Source organism: Dendrobates tinctorius, unplaced genomic scaffold, assembly GCF_039654945.1.
Source record: "Dendrobates tinctorius isolate UK_male_01 unplaced genomic scaffold, ASM3965494v1 ptg000098l, whole genome shotgun sequence".
Taxonomy (NCBI): domain Eukaryota; kingdom Metazoa; phylum Chordata; class Amphibia; order Anura; family Dendrobatidae; genus Dendrobates; species Dendrobates tinctorius.
The window spans coordinates 29,270,834-29,297,048 of record NW_027361766.1 but is presented as its reverse complement, the minus strand read 5'-3'; the positions used below and the strand labels follow the sequence as shown (position 1 = coordinate 29,297,048).

Below are 26,215 nucleotides of genomic sequence, written 5' to 3'. Positions count from 1 at the left end.
TTGAAAGAAAATAGAGCCAACCACAGTATTATATATATATATATATATATATATATATATATATGAAATACAATTTAATGATAGCAGCTAATAAGTGTGGTCTAAGACCAGATGTAAATACACCCAAGTTTTTAAATAAATTGGAAACATATTAAATAAATAGAATCCAAGTGACTCACACAAATGCCCCACGAGGAAGCCATATGCGAAACGTGCATTGGGGTCCAATTCATCCACGTCCCCCTTCAGGTCGGTCACTTGGATTATAATTATTTAATATCTTTTTAATTTATTTGAAAACTTGGATGTATTTATATCTGGGCTTAGACTACTTATTTGCTACTATCATTAAATAGTATTTTGGCCATTCTTTGCACAAGCACTTTATACTGCCACACAGAATCTATAGGTGTGTACATTTTGCTCTAAATCCCTTTATATGATTGATCTTCTCCATGACAGCCCCGCTTGTGGATTTTTTGCCCTCCCTGGTTTCTTTTTCTACATAGATATACTGTATCTACTTATCCCATAGACTGTGACTTGTGGCACTACCCCGGTGTGTGTTTTTTAGTAGTCTGTGAAATAAACAATTGGCATTAGCTAGCTTGTTGCCAGTTCAAGGCCAAACCAATAATTTTACTGTTCTGCTGTTTCTATATGAGAAGTGTGTTTAAAAAAAAGTATACTCTGCAGTGGTTTTTGTCGAGTAGCGTGTGTAAAAAAAATCTGTGTACTCTGCATCATTTGTTCGCAAGTAGTGTGGGTAAAAAATAAGTGTTCTCTGCCTCGATTTTTGCAAGTAGTGTATTTAGAAAAAAAAACATACTCTGCAGCAGTCTCTTTTTTCCCATTTGTGGGCCTAAAAAAATGATTCTATCACTGTGTCTATACGAGTAGTGTTTTAAAAAAGTTACCGCTGTATCTGTATGAGTTGTAGCTGTGCCTAAAAAAGAAAAACTTTTCCTCTAAGCCTCTGCAGCTCTGGAAATACTGTGCCAAAAAGCCTCTGGGAGTACTGTGTCAAAAAGCCTCTGGGAGTACTGTTCTTTAAAAGCCTCTCTGTGTACTCTGCAGCAGTGTGTGTGAGAGCAGTGTGCCTAAAAATAATTATACTCTGCTGCTGTGTCTGTACGAGTTGGGTGTCTAAAAATAGGTATACTCTGCTCCCATGTCTGCGGGAGTATTATGCACAAAAACAAATTTTTCTACTATGCAACCATGTCTGTGGTAATACTGTGCCAGAGAAAACCTGTGTGTACTTTGCAAAACAGCCTGTGTGGGTGTACTCTGCAGAACACCTTTTTTGTCAATTGAGTTGGCCACAAAACATTGTGACTGAAAAACAGAACAAACTGTTGTGCAATATAAAATTAGCAGGATGCGGTAGGCATGCTTCTATATTTAGCCAAAGGTACGGACAAGTCCTGCGGGAGCCACACCTGGCTCATTTTAACATGAGCGTGCCCACATTGGCTGTGAACAGGTGCATGCACCTGTTTATGATCACACCTCTTGCCATGCTCTGACAGTACTTTCTGCACTGCATGCTAGCACCTCCAAGGTGTAAAAGGCAAGCTCAGGCCATGTGTCCAATTTGGAGACCCAGAAGTTACATGTGCCAGATCCATCAATGAGTATGTGGAGACGTGTGGACACATATTCTTCCACCAAGGTATTGAAACTGTCAAGCTCAAGGATTTTATCCTTTGAGCTTGAGTTTTGTGGTCAGCTTCTCTTTCTGCCAAGGCACAGGAGACACACCTTTTCTCTGAGTGTTTGGGTTCTATTTTCTGGCAGCATTCTGTCCAGCTTAACACAGGTGTTCTTCTTTGTCCACCTATCACCTTTTGGGTGCAGCTTTATATTCTGTCCCCCAGTGGGCATTTTCTGCTGGTGATAGATTCATTTAGATGTTTTGACATTGTATTGATGCTTAGTTCCAGTATGTGAGATTTTAGCTAAGGATTTTCACATTGTTATTTCCTTGCTAAACTTTACACCTCTCTTCTGATTAACTTTGGTAAGTAGGCTATATATTTGTCAAGAGTAATTGCTTTATTGTTTTATTGGTATTTCGCTAAGTTACTCACTGTAACATCTTCCCATTGTTCAGCACAATTCTCTTGTAGTTAGTTCACACTCTGCTGTGCCCTCCAGTTCTGTAGGAGGAACATGAAGCTACTCGACAGCCAATTAGGGAGTTTAACTTCGAGTTGCCATCTAATAGTTCTTTGGTTAGGGCTATCTCTGTAACTACAGGCATCACTAGGGACTGCCATGTCAGGATATCTAGTCTGTACAGTAACTGGCAAGCTCAATTAGGTTTTTTAGTGCCTAACCTCTTAATCCCGAGTGAGTTGCTTCAGGTGTAATCTAAATGCTGCCTCCTGCTAATACGGACCATATCAGATGGTGATGCTGGATGTTGTGACATGCTGAATAAGGTTTTACACATTTCTGCCATGCTAACCCTCCCTTCCCACGACTTTTTCCTCCTTCTCCTCTGCTTGTGCTTCTGCTGTCAGGTGACAGGTGCTTGTATTCCCGCATTTTAGGATCACACTCTAGAGATTCAAGCAGGGAATTTTTATGGATTAAACGTGCGCTACCAGACCATCACTCCTCACAAGTTGTGTGGTTAATACATTTATTTCCCTTGGGAAATACATGTATTAACCACACAACTTGTGAGGAGTGATGGTCTGGTAGCGCACGTTTAATCCATAAAAATTCCATGCTTGAATCTGAAGATTTATGGCCACGGCGTGGTCATTTGGATGTGCAGCAAGCTGACCTTTGTTCCTTTATGCCTGATACTCTCCTGCAGAGGGTGAGTATAAATCATTGTCTTATATCTTTATTTTTCTCGGGTAAGACCCTATTGCGCCCTTTTCTTTCAGGATCACACTCTAGTGATGGAAACAAGGATGGCATGCTGTGCTTGTAGTGGGGATCCAGCAGAATGGCCACCCAGTGATCAGTACTTGCAACAATCCTGCCAACTCGGCAGTCGTTGTGCAGGTGCAGCAGCATATATTGCCTAATGTGTGCCAGGCTGCCCAGAGTCAATCACCAGCTGTCTTAAGTGGGAGCTGTATCGTCTGTGTCCCATCATCTAAAACTTCTAGCCACACTCCAGTGATGCACGTGAGCTGCGATGAGTGCCACCCTGCTCTGAAAACGATTGTTCCTCATCCTCCTTCTCCTACTCCTCCTCATCCTCCAAAACTGTCCCCTGACTGGACATTTGTGCAGCTTGCTACTCTGTTGGTACAGGAACTCATCATCAAAGACATGTGGATGCCTGGTCTAATAATGTTGTGCATGGTCCCTGTTCCTCCTCCTCTTCCACCTGTGCCACCACCTTATCCATCATCGCCTGAAGCTTTATTTTTCCAAAAGCCATAGAAGTGTGATAGTAATGTTAAGGATGATGGCATCATCAGTGCTGGCAATGGTGGTGGAGTACTCAAAGCAGCGCAACACATCTCGCATGGAAGGCCAATCGTTGGTCATGAAGTGGTGTTGTTCCGCAGAGCAACTCACCCGTGCGTGGTGCATCTCAAATTCCATTATTGCCTGCTGCTGCATACACAGTCTCTAACATGTACCAGGTAGAGTTCCACCTTGTGGGTGTGTGACATATGATGCATTGAATGGGAAGGCAGAAATGAAGCTGCAGCATAGACAGGCGATCAGCAGCAGGATGAGAATGCCAAAAGCGAGAGTAGACTGATCGCACTTTCTGACCATATGAGGAGACAGTGGAGGAAGTGGAGTAGGAGGAGAAGGCAACATGGACTGAAACAGCTGACTTAATGGCTAGGGGCTGGCTGCAGTGCGCAGTAGCAGCCAACTTAATCACTAAGGCCAGGGTCACAATAGAGAGAAATACGGACAAGTGAGAGGCGTAAAACCCACGCATTGCACATGGACCAATGATTCTCTATGGGGCAGCTCCCAACAGGCGTATATTTCTCGGCCGTATTTTATGGGCCGGGACAATCGCAGCATGCTGCCAAAATACGCTAATGCAATTCTATGGGTGCGCAAAAAATACACATTACACACGGACCAGACGTGTGACTTGCGAGAAATACAAACCCGGTGTCCTTCAACAAAAGCCGGCAATTCAGTGCGCGATACAGTAAAATCACACTGACATGTTAAATAAAGAAACAAAAGAATAGATATATACACATAGAATACATGTATATATATATATACACATGTCATTGAGACACATATATATATATATATTTACATTTCATAGAGTTCTACATAGCAGAATAGCCGCTAAATCAATTGTCGGCTTCTGTAAAATCATTCTAAAACCCGATATGAAATGACACACGGTTTACATACAGTAAACCATTTCATTTCATGTATTTTTTCATATGTCCCTGACTAATAATTAGATTAGAGTTTGTGTGTAAAATTTGGGACGTCTAGGTGTTAAATTAAGGGGTTCATTCGTTGGAAAAAATGCGTGGGCTCCCGCGGCAAAATCGCAACCAGAGAGGTAAAGCAGGTGAGTGAGGGCAGATTTTAACTGGAACATTAACTAGAACATTATCAGGATGTCTTAGCCCATCATGAGGATGCCTTCGGGTGCACTACAGCCATAGCCCATGAGATACCCACAGGAAGTGCAGCACTGATTCGGGAGAGGTACCGACAGATACCCCATCAAATGTACAAAGGAGTGAAAGAAATGCTGGCACACATGCTGCAGAGTGGAGTTATACAGGAGAGCCAGAGACCGTGGGCAGCACCTATTGTCCTAGTTCGGAAGAAAGACGAGACCCTGCATTTTTGTGTTGACAATAGGTGGCTGAATGCTTGTACAGTGCGGGACTCTTATTCTTTACCTTGAATTGAAGAGTTGCTCTTGGCACTGTGAAAGGCAAAGTATTTCTCATCCCTGGATCTGGCCAGCGGATACTGGCAAGTGCCCATGGCCGAACATGACCGGCCGAAGACAGCGTTCATACTGTCCATGGGAATGTTTGAATTTAACCGGATGCCCTTTGGCCTGACTAATGCTCCTGGGACGTTCCAGCGATTGATGGAAAGTTGTCTGGGTGACCTGAACTTTGAAGCCATGCTTATCTACCTGGACAACATCATTGTCGACACAGCCACCTTTGAAGAGCACCTCCGGCGGCTGGAGCAAGTGTTGAGTCATCTACAGAAGTACTGCCTGAAGGTAAAGCCCCAAAAATGTCATCTCTTCCGCAAGCAGATTGAATACCTGGGATACGTATCCACTGAAGGAGTGAGACCGGCATGTGAGAAGATAGCGGCGGTACAGGACTGACCTACCCCGAAGACAGTGAAGGACGTCCGGGCCTTTCTGGGGCTGACTGGGTACTACCGGAGGTTTGTGAAGAACTTCACTCGTATCGCTAATCCACTGCTGGAGCTACTAAATGGAGTGCCATCTGGTTCGAGGAATCGGGTTATTCAGTGGGGAAGCCACCAGGAAGAAGCCTTTTGAGCCCTGAAGATGGCCTTGACTGAGGCTCCCATACTTGCTTACGCAGACTTCTCACAGCCCTTCATTCTGCACACGGATGGGAGTCTGAGTCTGCATGGACTGGGGGTCGTGCTGTCGCAGATGCAGAGCGGGAAAGAATGAGTAATAGCCTATGCGAGCCGACCCCTCCATGACTCAAAATGAAACCCAGACAATTACAGATAATTCAAGTTGGAACTGCTGGCATTAGTATAGATGATGACTGAGAAGTTCGCCGAATACCTGTCTGGATCTGAAGTCCTAGTACGTACCGACAACAATCCCTTAGCCCATCTAGAAAATGCAAAACTGGGGGCCTTGGAGCAACTGTGGGTGGCCCGCATGGCAAAGTACTGGTATAAGATCGCATATCAGAAAGGAGCCTAGAATACGCATGCTGATGATCTGTCAAGAGTGACCCATGAGCGACCTGGACGCGCCTGAGATGAAGAGTTGGAGGCAGAAGAGATCCCTGGTTTTCAGGGCTTCGCCAGGTCGTTGGTGGCTACACAGGGACAGATCAGAGAGGCGTCTGGAGAACAAGTGCTAGGTCGACCTTGAAATGACTGGGTGCAACTCCAACAGGAAGATATGGAACTTGCTAAATTGAGACAGTGGGTGGCTTTGAAGCTACTCCCCAGCCAGAGTGAAAGAGATGTTCTGTATCAGGGGACTCTACAGATTCTCAGACAGTGGGAAGGGCTCCAATTAGAAGCTGGCTTGTTGTATAGAAAAGTGCACTTGGTACGGGAGTTGGGGATCACCTGGCAAGTGGTGCTCCCAGAGAAGATGATCAGCGAAGTGGCTACGGAGGCCCATGAGGGCCTCTCTTTGGTCCAGAAAAGACATTCCAGTGGCTACAGAAGCGGTCTATCATCCCCGATTGAAGACTCAAGTAGTGGAGGCCTGTCAGCAATGTCAGAGCTGTGAACTGGCTAAACCTCTGTAACAGAGAGCCCCTACATAGACCATCGTGGCTTCTGCTCCCTTAGAATTATTGATGATCGACTACTTGACCGTGGGTCCAGCTCATCTCGGGTATGAACATTAGGGTGCCAAGGAAATGCATGGTAAAAATTAAGTAGCACGTTTTTGAAGGTCTTACCTCCTAATTTTGTTCCTTTTTGGTCATAGATAATTTATAATTTTCTTTTTTTAAGATTAGTTATCATTTACTGATTGCTCAATGGCACATCATATTGCAGTTTTAAATGTTTGTTTAGTATTTAGCGTCATGCATATCCCGCGTTATTTATGGTATGTTATGCCGTTTACCGATCAGATTAATTGATTTAATATTTTGATAGATCGGGAGTTTCTGAACGCGGTGATACCAAATGTGTGTATATATATATATATATATATGTTATACAGTGCTGTGCAAATTAATTGGGACAATGCATTTTTTTTAAGTAAAATCGTAAGTTGGTTACCACTCACTGATTCAAACCAGTTGAGCAAGTAGTAAATCTAAGTTTAATGTCAACATATTTTACATGGTGAATCCTTATGCCAAAAGGAACAAATTTGAGGGGTAAGACTTACCAATTTGCAAAGTTTATTTTTCCTTGGCACCCTAATGAACATTTGTTTGGTGATGACCGACCACTTTACCAAGTTCACTGTGGTAACTCCAACTCGGGATCAGACTGCTGAATCAGCCGCGCAGGCTATCTGCCGAGACTTCATCCAGGTGTACGGTTGCCCGAAGAGAATTCATTCCGTTCATTGAGTTTGCTTTCAAGGTCAAGTGATAGAGGAATTACACCGTCTGTACAAGATTGAGAAGTCTGGAACGATGCCCTATCATCCTCAGGGGAATGGAGCCTGTGAACGCTTCAACCGGACAATAATAAGATGTTGAGAACATTGGAAGATCAAAAAGTACGATGGCCTGAGTACGTAGCTGAAATAGTCTGGGTGTACAACAACCGAATGCACAGTACAACCGGATACACTCCGTTTACCCTACTGTTTGTCCGAAAAGGACCAGAGATTACAAAGCTAGAATTGGATCCAGAAGAAGTCTACCCAGCCGGTGGAGAGTCTGAAGCCGATGTCGATGTTCTCAGACCCTCCACGGGCTGGTGGAGACCAAGTTCCTGGAACTCAAACATCATGAAGCGACACCCATTCGAGGGACAGCGCTTAAGGCTGGGGATCGGGTGTTAGTTAGAGACCCGGGAAGAGGGTACGTGTTTATGGTGAGGACAGAACTGAAAGCGCGCAAAGCGAGGAGCAGTTTCCTGCTGACAGGGAGTGCAGGACAATGAACAGCGTGCTCTGCACCCTAAGCGGGATAGTGAGTATGAGAAGCGCCGTGCACTCGGCCAAATGCAGGACTGCGCTCGTGCAGAAAAACATTGGCCAGTTACAGGACACTGAGGTGCAGTTCCCTTTGCTGGCAAGTGCGCATCAGCCCACACTTGGTATGGAGACTTCTGCAGCTTTTCGCTCTTTGTGCAGACTTATGGACAGGGGGGCTCAGCTGGTAAAACAGGAGACCCCCCCGCTGCTGCCAGAAGACGGATTGCTAATCTGGGACCCCATCGGAGGACCCTACACCGGCCGTTGCCAGAACTACTAATCCCATCGGACTGCGGACTAAGGAACACCAGCAGGAGCTGCGATAAGTGTTGTTTGAAACTCAGACTGTCGCACTCATTCTGCTTATTCCACTTATTTCTTCTTGTTCTATTAACCATTTTTTTTACTGCTCATTAACTGCCTGCGAGGATATTACCTTTACTATTAAATTAAATACTGTTATACCGTACTGCTCTGCAATCCCTGCGTACTGCATCTCAGCACCTATAAAAGCCTACATCCTTACATAAGGTGTAAGGGGGTGAAGAGGAAGAAGAGCCTAAAAGGGGTTACCTCTCCTGCTCCATGTCCGGAACCACCTAGCCAGACAGCAGGGTTGCCGGGAGGAAGACTTTCTGGCCCGGACTGACTGAACTATGTGACCGTGGGGGGCAGTGACCAAAGGAAAGGGACAGTGGACAGGAATCTGTGCCGGGTAAGGGCGCGAAAGCAGAGCACGCCAGATGGAAAGCAGAGCACGTGGGACAGAGAGCGGCCGCAGCACTGCACCCCCAAAGAGAGAGAACCCCACATCAAGAGACTGAGACTGAAGGACGAGGCATTGAGAGCGCCGTATGCGAGTACGTGGACTCGGAAGCCTCCGTGACTAGAGGAGACTTCCCCCCTGACAGTGCAGAGACAGTGACACGAGCGTGCAGTCCCAGGGACTGAAGTGACAAGCCGGAGCCCCTGAGTGTGGTAAAGAGACTTCACAGTGTGCGTAGCATCGTTCCTGTGGAGAAACAGGCGGGGTATCATACAGAGACTCAGAGCAGGGGAGACTCAGGTTCGCATCATGTCCCTGCTTCTTGCTTTAACCCCTGGAGGCCCCAACTTCATTCAGAGTAGAGACTTTATAGACTGCAAGCGCTGCTGTTGTAGATGCCAACGTGGGAGAAGTAGACTCTTCAATCAATCTTTCCCTGGACTGATAAGTTATAATTATCTTAGTTTAACCGTTTCAACGCTGCATTACTGTTTTATTGCTTTCTTCAGTTCCATTGTGCTACTTTACTGTTTTACACTGTCACATTTAACCCCCTTCTGCTCCTCCCTGCGTGGAGAGAAAATCCCTGTAAATAAACCTTTAACTCTTGGTCTGTCTCGGATCCGTGGCAACATCCTCAGTGCCTGCAGTTTATTGCACAGGAATAGAACAGTCATTTACGGGATATTTCATAACTTTTCTTCAAAATTCTTATTAAACAATTTACAGCACATCCTGCATTGAACTACTGCACTCTAATTTATTAGATCCATTCTATATCGACTCTGACTCCACTAAAATGGACACCGACTAACTCCACAGTCCTGGTGGCAGGCACGGATCTACCATGCCACATCCTCTCTTTCCATGCAGCAGCTACACCACCATCACCAGCAACACAGCCATGTCCCCTATTTGATGCTCTCCTCATTGTTTTCAGCTCAAAAACATGCAGAGTTTCATACGGCCCTGTATACACACAGACAGTGGCCATCAGATTACTACACTGCCTATTTTCAGAGTTATCCCTTCACCCCTCCCCCCCAAAAAAAAACAAAAAAAAACTAAACCTGTGTTGGCTACCTCCTACTCCTACACTACGTACATCTACATCTCAACGTCCTCCTCCACTTGAACCTCCATATTTTTTTTTATTCTATGTTCTTTTAAGTCTGTTCCCTAAGTAAAACAAACCTGCCCCCACTAAAACAGGGTTGCATATCCTCTCCATTGCCTCTTCCACCTACACCGCCATGTCCACCTCCTCCACTTGGATCTCCGCCTCATTGTTCAAGATTAATATTTTTTCTTTTTTTTATTCTGTCTTATTTTAAATCACTTCCTTATCCACATCTGTTTGCAGGGCAATTGTCCTGCTATTACCACAATTTAGCTTCCTTTTGCAGCCTCCTAGCCCTGACTATGACTGTTTTACAGCCATTATAAAGCACCAAAGTTCAGGACCCCATTGACTTTTATTGGGTTTGGGTCTGGGGTCAAGTTAAGGTCAAGTTCGGCCCCAAACCAAACTTCTTATTGTATGTTCGTTGAACCCATCAAACCCAAACATTCACGGGTTCACTTATCTCTAGATGGGACCTCAAGTGTCTAATGTTTTGGGATCCAAATATTTATAACATGCGTTTCCAGCATTGCATTTATTTACTAAGCAATTGAACTTGTGGATTTAATGACTACATGCTATTATAGTTTTTTTTTTCACTTTATGTAACTTATGTATAATAAAATAGATCCATTGGAAGGCTATATTTCTCTTATTATTTTTACTTTGCTTGACAGGATTCCCAGTATATTTTGTGACCTTATTGAAAAGAATTGACATCTACGGATGCCAATTAGGATTAGAGTTACAAATTTGAACAGCCTTTCTTGAAACTGTATGTACTATATATATGTATATATATACATCTAGCTATGAAAAGTTGGCCTTTGTAGAATTATTTTATCATCCTTAATAGTTTCCAGTTTACCACTGCTCACGGATGGCGTATGTATAATGTATGCTATTCAAAGAAGTAAATTTTTCTAGATGCAATATTGTAAAACATATCTTACATCTGCACTCCGGGGCATTAGAATTCCACGTTCCGTCCTCTTTACAGAAAATGGTATGTTCACCTATAATTTGCAGATTTCCACTGCATATATATTTCACAGAATCTAGGTAGGAGTATTCATCTTTGTCTGGATAAAAATGTCCATTAAAAATAGGAAATGGTGGTTCACAGATCTGCACTGAAAGTGATAAAAGTAAATAATATGTGGATTAAAATTATAAGGAAAAGATTTTAGAAACTTAACACTAGAGAGAAGATTGTGACTTTTTCTTTTCAGTATACAGAACGTGCCACACAATTTCCATTGTGCAGAACATGGTGAAATACATTACATGTTATCTAGAGAACTGAAGTTGCCTTATTTTATCCTGTAACAACAAGATTGAATAATATTAATAATCTCTTGAAAAAGTGTTATTCCAAATTAGTCATTTGTGTCCTATCCAGAGAAAGGATTAATACCTACAGTATCTCAAGACTGGGCGTCTGCTGTTTCAGTAGTTCTTATAGAATCGAATGGAGGAAACTGTTTATGCGCCTGTCCATTCATTCTTGTTTCGATGAGGTAGATGGAGGACCCTCCTTTTCAAGATAGGTGTGGGTCTCAAAGGTAGAACTTGAATCTATCAGACCTGTGTATATGCCTTAAATTTCTGAAATAGGAAAAGCCCTATAGTCCTCAGGCATATGGCACAGAAGGGTGCACTGTACCTATACTGAAGTATACAGAGTACTAATTGTTCTGTGCGACAAATTCAGAAACACTTTGGGGCAGAGCAATCAAAATGTTTAAAGCCAGAATTCTGTAAAAAAAAACCACTTTGAATAATCAGAAAATTCTTGCAAAATGCAACTTTCGGTGTTTCATAACAGTTTCTGGACACATGGGGTCCAGAATGTGGGATATTATTACTGTAGGGGCTAATTAAAGGATATTATTTTTGAGGATATTATTTTCAGTGTGGAGGAGGAGAGGTCCTGTTACTGCGCATGGCGACATGGTCACTTTGTTCTTCATCTGGTGTAGTATAGAGGTTTGAGGAAAATTGGATAAAGTGCTCTAGATAACTGTGTTATTTTCTGCAGAGATGAGTTCTGGCTGGAAGAAGTTATGACGGTCTGAAATGTATGAAGAAGAAAAGCTAAGATGAAGGACTTCAACTAGAGATGTCACCAGTGAGTAAGTGTGTTACCTGTACACTTACACTATATACTGTATACTATATACAGAGCTCCTGTGTATAATGTCACTAGTGATCACTGTTTTATCTCTACACTGACACTATATACAGAGCTCCTGTGTATAATGTCACTGGTGATCACTGTATTACCTGTACACTATATACAGCATTTCTGTGTATAATGTCACTGGTGATCCCTGTATTACCTGTATACTGACACTATACACTATATTCTGTATACAGAGCTCCTGTGTATGTCACTGGTGATCACTGTATTACCTGTTCACTATACACTATATACAGAGCTCCTGTGTATAATGTCACAGGTGATCACTGTATTTACCTGTACACTGACGCCATACACTAGATGCTGTATGCAGAGCTCCTGTGTATAATGACACCAGTGATCTCTGTATTACCTGTACGCAGACACTGTACTTTATACTAAACACAGCTCTCCTGTGTATAATGACATTAGTATTGTGTTTTCCTTTATTAATGATCTGTGTTGTAGTATTTGGTCACTATGTGGTGGTAATATGTGATGTAGTCATGGTGTGGCGGTATTTGTTCCTTGTATGTGGAATTATTCGGTCACTATGTGGTGGTAATATGTAGTCTGGTCACGGTGCAGTGATATTTGTCACTTGTACATGATATTTTTGGTCATTTTAAAAGTTGAAAAATAAATAAAAATATACAATACCTAAAATTGTATTGGATATTTAAAGAAATGTTTAATAGGTTACAGTAAAGCCCGGCTATCTTGTCATGGTGGCGGATTAGAAAATCTTTGGCCAAAACAAAAGCTGCTTGCTATTTGATTTGGTGATGGGAACTGTTAATGTGTGAATGGGGAGAACGTGGTGCAGAAGTGGAGTTTTTCCAAGAGAGGGTGGCGGGACTGTGGACGGTTCGAAGGGTGGAGGTGGGGCTAGGGTGGAGCCTAGACGGAGTTTCAAGGGGGCCCCGAAAATTTTGCCAGTATGGGGCCCCGAAATTCCTAGCGGTAGCCCTGCTAACAAGTATATTTCAAGTATTTTTTGCAGTTTTGAAAATGCCACCTAATGCCATTATAGTTCTCTGCTTTTATTTTTTGATGGACTTCACCATTTTCTGTGTATCAGTTTTCTTAATTTTCCTACTTGTTATCAAATGTTGCATTACCTCTTAATTAGATATTACCTTCACACACAGGGAGGTAATTGCTCCATACCCCATCTGCCTGACAATCTCTATAATTTCTTCTTGATGTCATCTTATATCTGAAATAGAAGAAACAAGCAAGAGTCTTTACTGCTTCATCCAAGTTTATATCCAAAAGTAATGAAGCTAAACATAAAGTTAACTGTAGTTAACATTTTCTCTGCCAAGGAAGTATTTTATACATTGTTGCAAGGTAGCAACCCAGGAGAATCAAGGGAGTGTGAGATATGTCCTACCAATGGCGATATCTCATACTGGATAGCAGCTACAAATGTGCCATTCAAAATCAGATCAGAATCCAACACGAGAAATCCAGAGCTAAATTAAGAGCTTCGGGTTTCTTCAGTTGACCCTTACGACTCTTGCTTTAACCCAGGTATCTCAAGTTGGGTCATGACTACAGTTGTTCAAAATTGCAGCTTCAATGTTAACCTAGTTGAACTAGGGCAGTCGTACTAATAAGGAGATAGATAGACAAGGGGAGGGGACACTAGGGGTTAATGAGGATTTAGGGGGCTGGGATATTCAAGGAAAGTGGGGAATAACACACGTTGTCCTTATGTATTCCAAAGATGCCCATAACCCATGGGCTGCACTTCATATAAGACTGTACTCCATAAACCATTTTGCTCCTGATATGATAACCAAGTGCATCAATAGAAGTGACCAACCACAATTTTAGAGTTTTATAAAAGCATAGCACTTATTAGAAAACAAAGATAAAAATATATTTAAAATTTCAGTAAAAGGTGCAGGAATAGGAGGTGCAAGTTTAAATAGTCAATCAATGGCAGCTAGGTATACACTGCTATTAATCTCAATTTTCATTAAAAATCTCATAGCAGCAAAAATAAACAAAGTCATCCAATAATAATTAAAGTGCTAGTGCCCATGATGAAAAATATGGAATAAAAATGCCTCTAGTGGTCAAAACAAATCTCAAATCAATCACTATTAGGAAAAATATCCAATATAGACATAGTGTTGTTCCAGTACCCAACCACTAGATAGCATTGAAATCCACAAATTTTAGAAAGAATATTCAGATGTTTATATCAGTTCAAACTGGCAACTAGATTATTACAAGGGATGGAAGGCCTCTCATATGATGAAAGGTTGGAAAAGTTGGGCTTGTTCAGCTTAGAAAAAGAAGCCTCAGAGGAGATCTAATTTACATGTATAAATATATAATAATAATAATTTTTATTTAAATAGCGCCAACATATTCCGCAGCACTTTACAATGAAGCGAGGACATGTAGAGACAATAAATTCAATACAAGTTAAGACAATATAAACAGTGACTTTAGGAGTGAGGTCCCTGCTCGCAAGCTTACAATCTACAAGGAAATGGGGGGACACAGTAGGTGAAAAGTGCTTGTTATTTCAGGTCTGGCAATTATAATAAATAGGGATTTTCATATAAAGCTGATGATCCGGTCATCAGCCCGTGTGTTTAAGTGCAATAGTCAAGTATCAAGTGCAGTTATCGTGTGCATGGAGAGTGTGGAGACAGATGAATAGTAGGGTGCAAATTCAGAATAATATTTGGAAGGAGGGAACAGGGCAAAGCTAGTTTACTGAGTAGTTGATGTGGTAGGCTTATTTGAAGAGATGGGTTTTCAAAGCGCGCTTGAATAGGTCGGGGCTAGGTATCAGTCTGATCGTCTTGGGAAGTGAATTCCAGAGGGCGGGCGCAGCACGAGAGATGTCTTGGAGACGGAGGTGCGAGGTTCAGATTACGGAGGATGTTAGTCTTAGGTCATTTGTAGAACGGAGGGCACTTGTAGGGCGATAGACAGAAATGAGAGAGGATATATAAGGCGGTGCAGAACTGTGGAGAGCTTTGTGGGTGAGAGAGATGAGTTTATACTGGACCCTGTAGCGAATAGGTAGCCAGTGTAATGACTGGCACAAGATGGAGGCATCGGTGAAGCGGCTGGACAGAACTATGACCCTGGCTGCCGCATTCAAGATGGATTGGAGAGGAGAAAGTTTGGTAAGAGGTCGACCGATCAGAAAAGAGTTGCAGTAGTCCAGACGAGAATGAATAAGAGCGACAGTAAGAGTCTTAGCAGTTTCAAAGGGGAGAAAAGGTCAGATTCTGGAGATGTTTTTAAGATGCAGGAGACAAGAGCGAGTGAGTGATCGGATATAGGGAGTAAAGGAAAGTTCGGTGTCGAATATGACCTCAAGACAGTGGGCATGCTGCTTTGGAGTTATGGTTGAACCCTCCAGGGTTATTTCGATGTTAGGAAGAGTGAGGTTAGTAGAGGTGAGAAACACAAGAAGTTCAGTTTTGGCGATATTTGGTTTCAGATAGAGGGAGGACATGATGTTAGAGACAGCAGACAGACAATCCTTGGTATTTTGAATTAGGGTAGGGGTGATATCAGGGGAAGAAGTGTATAATTGGGTATCATCAGCATAGAGATGATACTGGAAACCAAATCTGCTGATTGTTTGTCCAATAGGGGCAGTGTATAGAGAGAAGAGGAGGGGGCCTAGGACTGAGCCCTGCGGGACCGCGATAGTAAGGGGACGAGGAGAGGAAGAGTAGCCAGTAAAAGATACAGTGAAGGAGCGGTCAGAGAGGTAGGAGGAGAACCAGGAGAGGGCTGTGTCCTTGAAGCCTATAGAGCGGAGCATAGAGAGGAGGAGCTGGTGATCCACAGTGTCAAAAGCGGCAGAGAGATCCAGGAGAATCAGCAGGGAGCAATGACCTTTCGATTTAGCTGTTATTAGATCATTAGAGACTTTAGTGAGGGCAGTTTCAGTGGAGTGTAAATAGCGGAAACCAGAATGAAAGTGGTCGAGAAGAGAGTTATCTGAGAGATAGCGTATTAGACGGGAGTGGACCAAGCGTTCCAGGAGTTTAGAAATGAAGGAAAGGTTAGAGACAGGTCTGTAGTTAGCAGTGCAGTTCTGGTCCAGACATGGCTTTTTAAGTAAAGGGGTTATGATGGCATGTTTAAATGAGGAGGGAAATATACCTGAAGAAAGAGAGAGGTTAAATATTTTAGTCAGGTGAGTGGTGTGTGTCCAGTATAAAAAACTGGCACATGGCTTATTCCTTCCAAAGACCATACTAAGGACCAGGGGTACTCATTACCGGTGGAAAAAAGGCGATTCCGGCTGCTAAATAGGAAATTTGTTCTGATGAAGAGGTTGTGTTGCACCTTTAAATGCATTGACCTGTAAACCAATAAAACTCTTTTTGGCTTAACAGGCCATCAAGCTTTTATCAGCAGCACATTGAATGATACCTCCTTCCTGCTCTTCATTTTCGCTGGGTCCATATGTGACGGGTGTACTGCAGCAGCTGTAATACATACTCTTCTCATGTTGCTAAATTGCAACCATACCAGGTGAGTGTTCTCATTTTTTTCTCTTCTGTGTCATCGGATAAGACCCTATTGCGCTCTTTTGTCTCCTAGTTCATCCTTTCCAAGAGGTAGTAATGGCAGACACTATAACAGCTTTTAAAAAAGGGCTGGATGATTTCCTCAATACATATAACATTGTGAGTTATAGTTAAATTAGTTATGAAATGTACAAATGGTGAAAAAGGTTGAACTTGATGGACCTAGGTCTTTTTTCAACCAGTGTAACTATGTAACCTTGGATCAACTCCATTGTTGCGATCCAGGCTGAGATATAGCCCATTAAAATGGTCTTCCATCTACAGCCTGCATGAAGATAATGAGGAGAGGCTGCATGGGAGCTGACAGGCTGTAGCAGAGACTGGAGAAAGTTTGTGTAATCTCCACCGGTGTAACATAACAGCAAAGTAAAAAATATATTTTAGCATTATTTAGATCATCACCGGGGGTTAAGTCAAGGCACAGTAATAACAGGTCCCCAAATTGTCCGAATAAGTTGGAGAAAAGGGGATTTCATCAAACAGATGTCCCGTGCAGAAAGTCAGTGGAGTTTAAATCTAGATTCCTTAATACCAAAGGGGCTAAACTGCGAAGTTGAACGGTTTGCATTTAATTGATAATTGTGACAGGCAAGATAAAAGGCGACAGCTTCCTCCAATGGACCATCCCTGATGAAGGAAACCGAGCATTTCCGAAACTAGTAGGAAGGAATTGGTCCGCATTGCGCCCCGTACTCCATCACGTAACTGCTGACGACACACAGGTCCTGCTGGCTCCACAGACACCGCAGGTCCTTACCACGAGCTATTCACGCTAACGCACCATCGTAGCCGGGAGTGCTTGGAGCATCTGTCACCGGCTGGGACAGCACTCCGGAAGAATCTTGTCACACAGTCTTCACTATCATCAACTGGAATTTCATTTGTTACAGCAAGCAATGCTTCTCTCAGACGTTGAACACACAACAGCAGTTACAGTTACCAAAATGTGGAAAATCTCCATTGTCCCCAATCTTGCTTTAATAATATAATGATAAATTTTAATTCTATAGCACCGACATATTCTGCAGCACTTTACATTTCAGAGGGGACTTGTACAGACGATAGACATTACAGCATAATAATAATTACATAGATCATAACAGATACCAAGAGGAATGAGGGCCCTGCTCGCAAGCTTACAATCTATGAGGGAAAAGGGGAGACACGAAAGGTGGGTGGTAACAATTGCCCTGATTGTATGGACCAGCCATGATGTTAAGTGTGTAACAGTAAGCACACAGAGGGCTAATAGATGCATAAAGCATGTGGGAACATGATACGGGGAACCTGGTTATGGTAAAACTTTTGACTGTGCCACACAGGGATAGTTAGGTTAATGTGTTGAGGCGGTAGGCCAGTCTGAATAAATGAGTTTTCAGGGCACGCTTAAAATTGTAGGGATTGGGGACTACTCATATTGACCTGGGAAGTGCATTCCAAAGAATTGGCGCTGCACGTGTATAGTCTTGGAGACGGGAGTAGGAGGTTCTGATTATCGAGGATGCTAACCTCAGGTCATCAGCAGAATGGAGGGCACGGGTAGGGTGGTAGACTGAAGCAAGGGAGGAGATGTAGGGTGGTGCTGAGCCATGGAGTGCTTTGTGGGTGAGGGCAATAAGTTTGTACTGGATTCTGGAGTGGATGGGTAGCCAGTGTAAGGACTGGCACAAGGTAGAGGCATCGGTGTAACGATTGGCGAGGAATATGATCCTGGCTGCAGCATTCAAGACAGATTGGAGGGGGGAAAGTTTGGTAAGAGGGAGACCGATTAGAAGAGAGTTACAGTAGTCCAGACGAGAATGAATAAGAGAAACAGTAAGAATTTTTGCAGAGTCAAAGGTAAGAAAAGGTCAAATTCTAGAAATGTTTTTGAGATGCAGATAACAAGAGCGAGTCAGTGATTGGATGTAGGGGGTGAATGAAAGCTCAGAGTCAAGTATGACCCCAAGACAGCGGGCATGTTGCTGGAAAGTAAGAGTGGAACCACACACTGAAATGGCAGTGTCGGGTATAGGTGCATTAGTTGAGGGAGGAAACACAAGGAGTTCAGTCTTTGACAGGTTCAGTTTCAGATATAGTGAGGACATGTTGTTAGATACAGCGTTTAGGCAATCGCCGGTGTTTTCTAGAAAGGCTGGCGTGAGGTCAGGAGAAGAAGCGTATAATTGGGTGTCATCAGCATAGAGATGGTACTGGAAACCAAATCTACTGATTGTTTTACCAATAGGGGCAGTGTACAAGGAGAAGAGGAGGGGGCCTAGAACCGATCCTTCAGGAACCCCCACAGTAAGGGGAAGATGAGAGGAGGAGGAGCCAGCAAAAGATACAGTAAAGGAGCGGTCAGAGAGAAAGCCAGGAGAGAACGGTGTCTTTGATGCCAATGGAGCGGAGCATAGTGAGGAGGAGCTGATGATCCACCGTGTCGAATGCTGCAGAGAGATCCAAGAGAATTAGCATGGAGTAGTGACCGTTAGATTTAGCTGTTAATAGATCATTAGAGACTTTAGTGAGGGCAGTTTCAGTAGAGTGTAGAAAGCGGAAACCGGATTGGAGAGGGTCAAGAAGAGAGTTATCAGAGAGATAGCGGATCAGACGGGAGTGGACCAGGCGTTCCAGGAGTTTAGAGATGAAGGGAAGATTAGAGACAGGTCTATAGTTAGCGGTACAGTTTTGGTCGAGGGATGTTTTTTAAGTAGTGGATGTATGATGGCATGCTTAAATAAGGAGGGAAAGATACCAGAAGAGAGAGAGAGGTTAAATATTTTAGTTAGGTGAGGGGTGACAGCAGGGGAAAGGGACTGGAGCAGATGTGACGGAAATGGGTCACTGGTGCAAGTGGTTGGGCAAGAAGATGCAAGGAGCCTGCTTACTTCTTCTTCTGTGACTGGTTCAAACCCAGAGAGTGAGCTAGATGCAGTGGGGGAGGGAGGACAGTGCATGGTATGAGATGAATGGGAGATAATTTCCTGTCGGATATGATCAATTTTTTCTTTGAAGTAATTGGCCAGATCGTCAGCTAGAAAGCTCTGTGGTTGGGGCCTGCACTCTAGGGTTGAGCAGGGAATGAAAAGTGTCAAAGAGACGTTTTGGGTTATTGGACAGTGAGGTGATGAGGGTTTTGAAATAGGTTTGTTTGGAGAGGTGGTGGGCAGTGTTGTATGTTCTAAGCATGAACTTATAATGGATGAAATCTTCGTGCAGATTGGATTTTCTCAATAGACGTTCAGCACACCTGGAGCACCGCTGCAGGAAACGTGTTTGCAGGGTGTGCCAGGGTTGTCGCTGTCTTTGTTGTGTTGTTCTATGTATAGGAGGTGCAAAATCATCCAGGGCAGTTTGAAGTGTTTCATTGTAATGCTTCAGTGCAAAATCAGGACATGAGAGGGAGGAGATAGGGGCCAATGAAGACTGCAAGTTCATTGTAAGTTTCTGGGTGTTAATGACCTGTATGTTTCTATAAGTATGGACAGTGGGGGTGACCTGAGCGGCCTGGCAGTTCTTGATAGAGAATGAAAGAAGGTTGTGATCAGAGAGTGGGAGAGGGGAGTTTGTGAAATCATCCACTGCACAAAGCCGAGAGAAGACCAAATCGAGGGAGTTTCCGTCTTCATGCATTGGAGAATTAGTAAGCTGCGAAAGGCCAAACGAGGAGGTTAGAGATAAAAGGTGAGTAGCAGATGGGGAGAGGGGAACAGCAATGGGGATGTTGAAATCGCCCATGATGAGGGTAGGGATGTCACAGGAGAGAAAATGTGGAAGCCAAGTGGCAAAATGATCCAGGAACTGATGGCAGAGGCCGGGGGGACGATACACTACCGCCACTTGCATGGAGAAGGGGGTGTAGAGTCTGACAGCATGGACCTCAAAAGAAGGGAAGACTAGTGAGGATACTTGAGGGATAACCTGAAAGGCACATTTTGGTGATAGAAGCAGACCAACGCCTCCACCTGCTCTTTTGTCTGATCTTGGGGTATGAGAGAAGTGTAATCCCCCATATGAAAGAGCAGCAGCAGCGGTAGTGTCTGACTGCTGGATCCAAGTTTCAGTAAGAGCCAGGAGGTTAAGAGAATTAGAAAGGAAGAAGTCATGGATGAAGGAGAGTTTATTACACACTGAGTGAGAATTCCAAAGGGCACAACTAAGAGAGACAGATGGCATGCAGGGAATGTTAATAAGATTAGAGGGGTTTCTGAATGTAGCAGTTGGGGGTTTGACTTTCTATAACATGGGGGACCAGGGTTGGGAGCAATGTCTCCTGCGACTAGGAGAAGGAGGATAGAAAGAGTGAGCAGATGGTTGAGTGATTTGTGGGAGCGTCTCTTATGTTGAATGGTGGGACTGAATGGATCTGTGCAATTTAACAATGTGAAAAGAGTGTGAGTGCTATACATAGGAGAGGAAAGGAGTGAGGGGCCGATATGGATGGAGTGTGGAGAGTTAATGCCAGGGTGGTGGATGTGTGTGAATGCAGCGGCCAGGATATAAATTACACAAATGCATATGGTATATATTTGTTGTACTCCAAATGTACAGGGAGTAGATGTATATAAATGTCTTACCTGTCTCCTGCCCTGTCTAACTGCCATGTTATAACTGCCAGTACTTTGATAAACTGTACTTCGATAAAGTGTGCATAAATGCCCCCTGCATAAATGCTCCCCCAAGCTAGGTCTAAATATATAGGAATCTAAGGCTTAGATTTTTTTTTCTCTCTCTCTCTTCTCGTTAGTCAATCAAACTAAACTAAGACAGCAGGGCACAATAATGGTAATTATCAGACAAATCAATGTCCAGGCCTACATGCATCATAAACCACTTTGAAAAGTTTCTTGACCTCAGAGCAAAAGGGGACAAGCAAAGTAAGTTGAAAGAAATATATACCAGATATAAGCTTGCAAAGTTGAAAAGACATATATAGTATTCAGTCTTCACTATCATCAACTGGAATTTTGTTTGTTACAGCAAGCAATGCTTCTCTCAGAGGCTGACCTCAGAACAGCATTTACAGTTACCAAAATGAGGTAACTCTCCATTGTCCCCAATCATTCTTTGATTACTGTTCTAAATTGACTTAGTACTTTTCACAAACCATTTGGATGTGATCTTGCTAATTAATTCTCTTTGGCTTTACAATAGCCTAATTGAGAGTTTCATGTTATGACTGACCATTCTCAGAAGGATACTTACAGCGCAAACACTTTTAGCAAAAAATATATTTAGAAGACTAAGAAAAATTGAATTAACAAAATGGAAATAGTTTAAGTCCTTTAATACTGAAAAAAAAACATACAATATTTGGCATCGCCACATCTGTAACAACTAGTGATGAGCAAACATGCACGCCACTACTCGGTACTCGCCCAAGTATCGCTATACTTGCGGTACTCGGCAAGCACCGAGCATTTCTGGAATTATTTGGCAGGAGCTTGAGTCTCCACCCTGCAATATTGGCTCTTTTTAGCGCGCCAATCAACATGCAGGGATTGTCTGCCACGTACTGTAATGCCGCAGCCATCTTTGTGGTATTATAGTGACTGGCTGGCCACATAGCATCATCAGGTCTGTAAGAGACCTGCCGCCAACCTGCTTGTAACAGTCACGTGCGGAATCAGACAGTGTAGGGAGAGCTACTGCTGAAATAGGGACAGATTTGTGCTTTCATTAATTAGTGTGGATATACCATCATAGAATCCACAAATCCAGCTAAACCAACAGTCCTTCTAAGGACTCATTCCGGGGTATATAGATCACAGTGCTGGGTAGGCAGGGAGAGTCAGTGCAAGGCATGCAGGTACTGTATGTGGGTATATAGATATCATTGCATACATCAAAAGGGTGCATTACTGTCTGCTGCTGCCTATTACATATATACCTAGCTCCAGGTATCAGTGGCTAGGAATAATTTTTTTGGCACCTTAATTTTGATAATTTTAATCCAAAACAATCCAAACCCCCTTTTTTTCTCCATTTGCTTGTTGTCACTGCAGACTACATCCAGATCCTTTTAACACTACAGCGTGAAAATCCAGCAATTTTAAACAGGTTTGCCTGTCCTAGGCATCACATCTGAGTGCGCAGAAAATTCTGGCATTTTTTTGTGGTACTGTAGTATTTTTTTGGACTGTCTTATAAATTAGTTTGACACCATTTTGCTGACAAAAAAATATTTAGGTGCCAAAAAAATATTTAGCTAGCAAAAAATTATTTAGCTGCCAAAAAATACTAATCTGGCGAAAAAATATTTAGCTGCCCAAAAAATATTTTGCTACAGTTCATATATTTTACACTTTGTTTTGTCCGCCACACGCATGTCATTGCGCTAAATATTTTACAATTTTAGTCCTCGCAAAAGATTTTTTTGTAGTGTCATAGCCTACTTATTGACACAATTTTAGTGGCCAAAAAAAATCCAGGCCACATATTTAACAGTGTGCTATCTCCGTCAGACGCCTGATCTATCTGTGGTCTACAAATTGTTTCATTTCAAGGCTAAATTCCACTGTATTTGCTGTCTGTTACCATATTTCTATACACTATTTTGGTGTACAAAATGTAAAAATACAGGCCACATATTGAGCAGTCTGGTATCTCCATCAAATGTCAGATCTAGCTGTGGCCTACAAATTGTGGCATTTCACTCCTAAATTCCACTGTATTTGCTATCTGTTACCCTATTTATATACACTATTTTGGGGTACAAAATTTAAAAATACAGGCCACATATTGAACAGTCTGGTATTTCTGTTAAATGCCAGATTTATCTGTGGCCTACAAATTTTGGCACTTCAGGGCTAAATTCCACTGTATTTGCTGGCTGTTACCCTATTTCTATACACTATTTTGGGGTACAAAATTTTAAAATACTGGCCACATATTGAACAGTGTGGTATCTCCGTCAGATGCCTGATCTATCTGTAGGCTACAAATTGTGGCATTTCATGCCTACATTCTCCTTTTTTGGCTGTATTTTATGCAGTATTTTTCTGTAAAACAAAAAAACATCCAGGTCACATATTGAACAGTATCTTCGTCAGACACCTGATCTATCTGTGGGCTACAAATTGTGGCATTTCAGGCCTCCATGAAACATTTTTTTGCTGTGTGTTACCCTATTTCTATACCCTATTTTTCTGTCAAAAATATAAATACAGGCCACATATTTTACAGTGCGGTATCTCTGTGACATGCCTCATGTATCTGTGGTCTACAAAATGTGGCATTTGAGGGTTCCATTCAACTGTATTTGCTGTGTCTTACCCTAGTTCTAAACACTATTTTACAGTCAAAAACAAAAATACAGGCCACATATTGAACAGTTTAGTATCTATGTAAAAATACTTCAATTTCAAATTTTTATGGCAGCTTCATGACTGTATCTTAAATGCGCCAAATACTACCACCGTCATCTTCTGCCTAGAGGCAGTTACTGTGCAGATAGAAAGTCTGAGGAGCAGAGGGTGAATGCTTGGCCAGTGTTGTACTCTGTCTCTGGATTACGAAGACAAAATCTTCTAGATTAAGTCATGACTGGAAGAGCCAGAGCAAGAGCACATGGAAGAGCACGGGGCCAGGACTCAAAACTACCGTAGCCTGTTGTTCCTGGGCCGGATTATGACAATCCATCACGTACTAATAACTTTTTGGAGGAGGACGACAAAAAGGAGCCCCTGCAGTTTCTAGAACAGAAGCTAGAGATTGACATTTCGGCTGGATTTCAAGATGTGTCAATTGGAGAGCGTGATGGTCGAAGATGTGACTTCTATGATATGGGTGTCTAGACAATCCAACCAACATGTTATTGAATCAAAATCTTTTTTTTCTCGCAACTTCATTCAGCTGTGCACAAACTATGCCAAATTGATAGCTAGACCCCAATGGGTCTTGTCACAGTGCCATGTTGACTACAGTCCACAGATGTTATCTAGATCCCTAATCTCACCTCTACTTTACTAGCATGATGAATTAATAGGAAAAGCATGTGGTTTTGATGGAGCTGTTCTTTTCTTGCCAAAGAAACTAAATAAGATCAATGAGGTGGTTAGCCGCACACGCAAAGTAGAAATAGTAAAGATTACAATTACTTTCACCAATGAGTTACCACATACTTCACCAACTTGCTTTCACTTTTACAACATTATATTCCGAAGCCTTGAAGAAGATGATGAATATATTGTGAAGCAAATATGTAGGAATAATTATCACCCAAATGATGTTACAGAAGTCAGAACATACACAACTTGTGGTGCACTGATTTACTACCGTAATTTTGAAGTATGAGACTAGCATCATCTTGTGGATTGATGTGAGCCACAAAGTCCTTGAAAGTGAAACTGTTCTGGATGTACTGTACAATTAGCTAGCGAAAATCAGAACATGCCTTCTATGATGCTTGCATTAATCAACTAATTGGCCAAATATGTACAGACTCAGTAAGACCGGGCTCCGGGTACCTGTGCTGCACCGGGTATGGAACTCTCAAGGCTGCATCCCCTGTTTCCCTGTTGAGACAGGGATCCTGGCCAGAAGCTGATGAAAAAAACACGCAAAGCAGGAGTGAGTCCCCTGCTGTCAGCGTGTGAGCAGCAAGGTGGACAGCGCACTACGCACCTGAAGCGCCGGCGCTGTGATGGACTGCAGCAGACAGACCAGGTGACCTAGAGGCAGGGGGTGAGCCTAAAAGAAAGTAGGCATGACAGCAGAGTTTTGTGGCAGAGACAAGCAGCGCGTAGGAGGCTGAGCAGCATGCTCAATTCTTAGAGCACTGTCGTTGCGAAGAACTGTTCCCGTTGGCTCCCGCCGCTACAAGCGGTACTGCCAGAGAGCAAGGCGCTGTGTTTTGAGATGGGAATATTTTTAATAATTCCGCAAGAAGCGCCCTCTGGTACTGCAACATTTTTGTACATCTGTCTGCTTCTGGAATAAGAGATGTCAAGCTCTCCTATTAGCGTGTGTCTAGAAGTGTCACCAATCAGTATTGCCTGGCTGTCAGCCAAAATTTCTAGAACGCAAGGGTCACGGGAAAGGCAGCATAACATAAACTCATCTAATGCATGCCAGACTGCTAACAGGCAAGACTTCCATGTCCTCACCAAGAGAAAGTCTAATCATACTCTGCTCCTCCTCCTTGTTCTCAGGCCATCCCCGATTTTCAACTAAACTCTGCACTATCATTGTAAATACATCATTGTAAATACACCTCTGTACTTTGTATCTCTCCCACCTCATTGTAGATTGTAAGCTCTCACGAGCAGGATAGTTTTCTTTTGATTTAATTATTGTATTTGTCAGGAACACCACACTGCACTTTCTCACTGAGCCAGCGCGTGTCCTGAATACAAAAGATACCTTTGGAGCAGGGCAGCAGTGGTGAAGATGCGTGCTTCAGACTAACAGGACCTAGAGCACGTGACTGCTGTGGGCATGGCCTAAGCCCCACAGAGCTAGGAGCTGAAGGAAAACTCCTAGATAGGTAACTACAGGACAAGTTACCAAGGGGCATAGACAGGGACGTAAACCAGATCAAGCCGGGGTCAAAGCACGAGATAGCACGACAGTACCAAAGGGTTAGACAGAGCGAATAGTCAGGACGTAGCAATAGATCAGAAAACCAGAACGGGCAATAGACGGTACAATAGGGGCAAACGGTAACGGAGTAATGATAGCCAAGCCAGGGGGTCAGAACCAGAGAAGACAATAATACCAAAATGTGAGACAGAGAACAGAGTGAGGGGAC

The 26,215-nt window shown here is 42.9% G+C and overlaps 1 protein-coding gene across 1 annotated transcript in view; it reads right to left on the bottom strand.

The window, feature by feature from the left end:
• Positions 1-26,215, bottom strand: part of LOC141099139 (sushi, von Willebrand factor type A, EGF and pentraxin domain-containing protein 1-like) — a 233,144-nt gene that overhangs the window by 100,675 nt on the left and 106,254 nt on the right. The window contains exons 11-12 of the mRNA XM_073587275.1: positions 13,039-13,118; positions 10,671-10,850 (exon numbers count right to left, since the gene is read on the bottom strand). Coding sequence (XP_073443376.1) covers positions 10,671-10,850; positions 13,039-13,118 — 260 coding nt within the window. The remainder of the gene's footprint in view (positions 1-10,670; positions 10,851-13,038; positions 13,119-26,215) is intronic.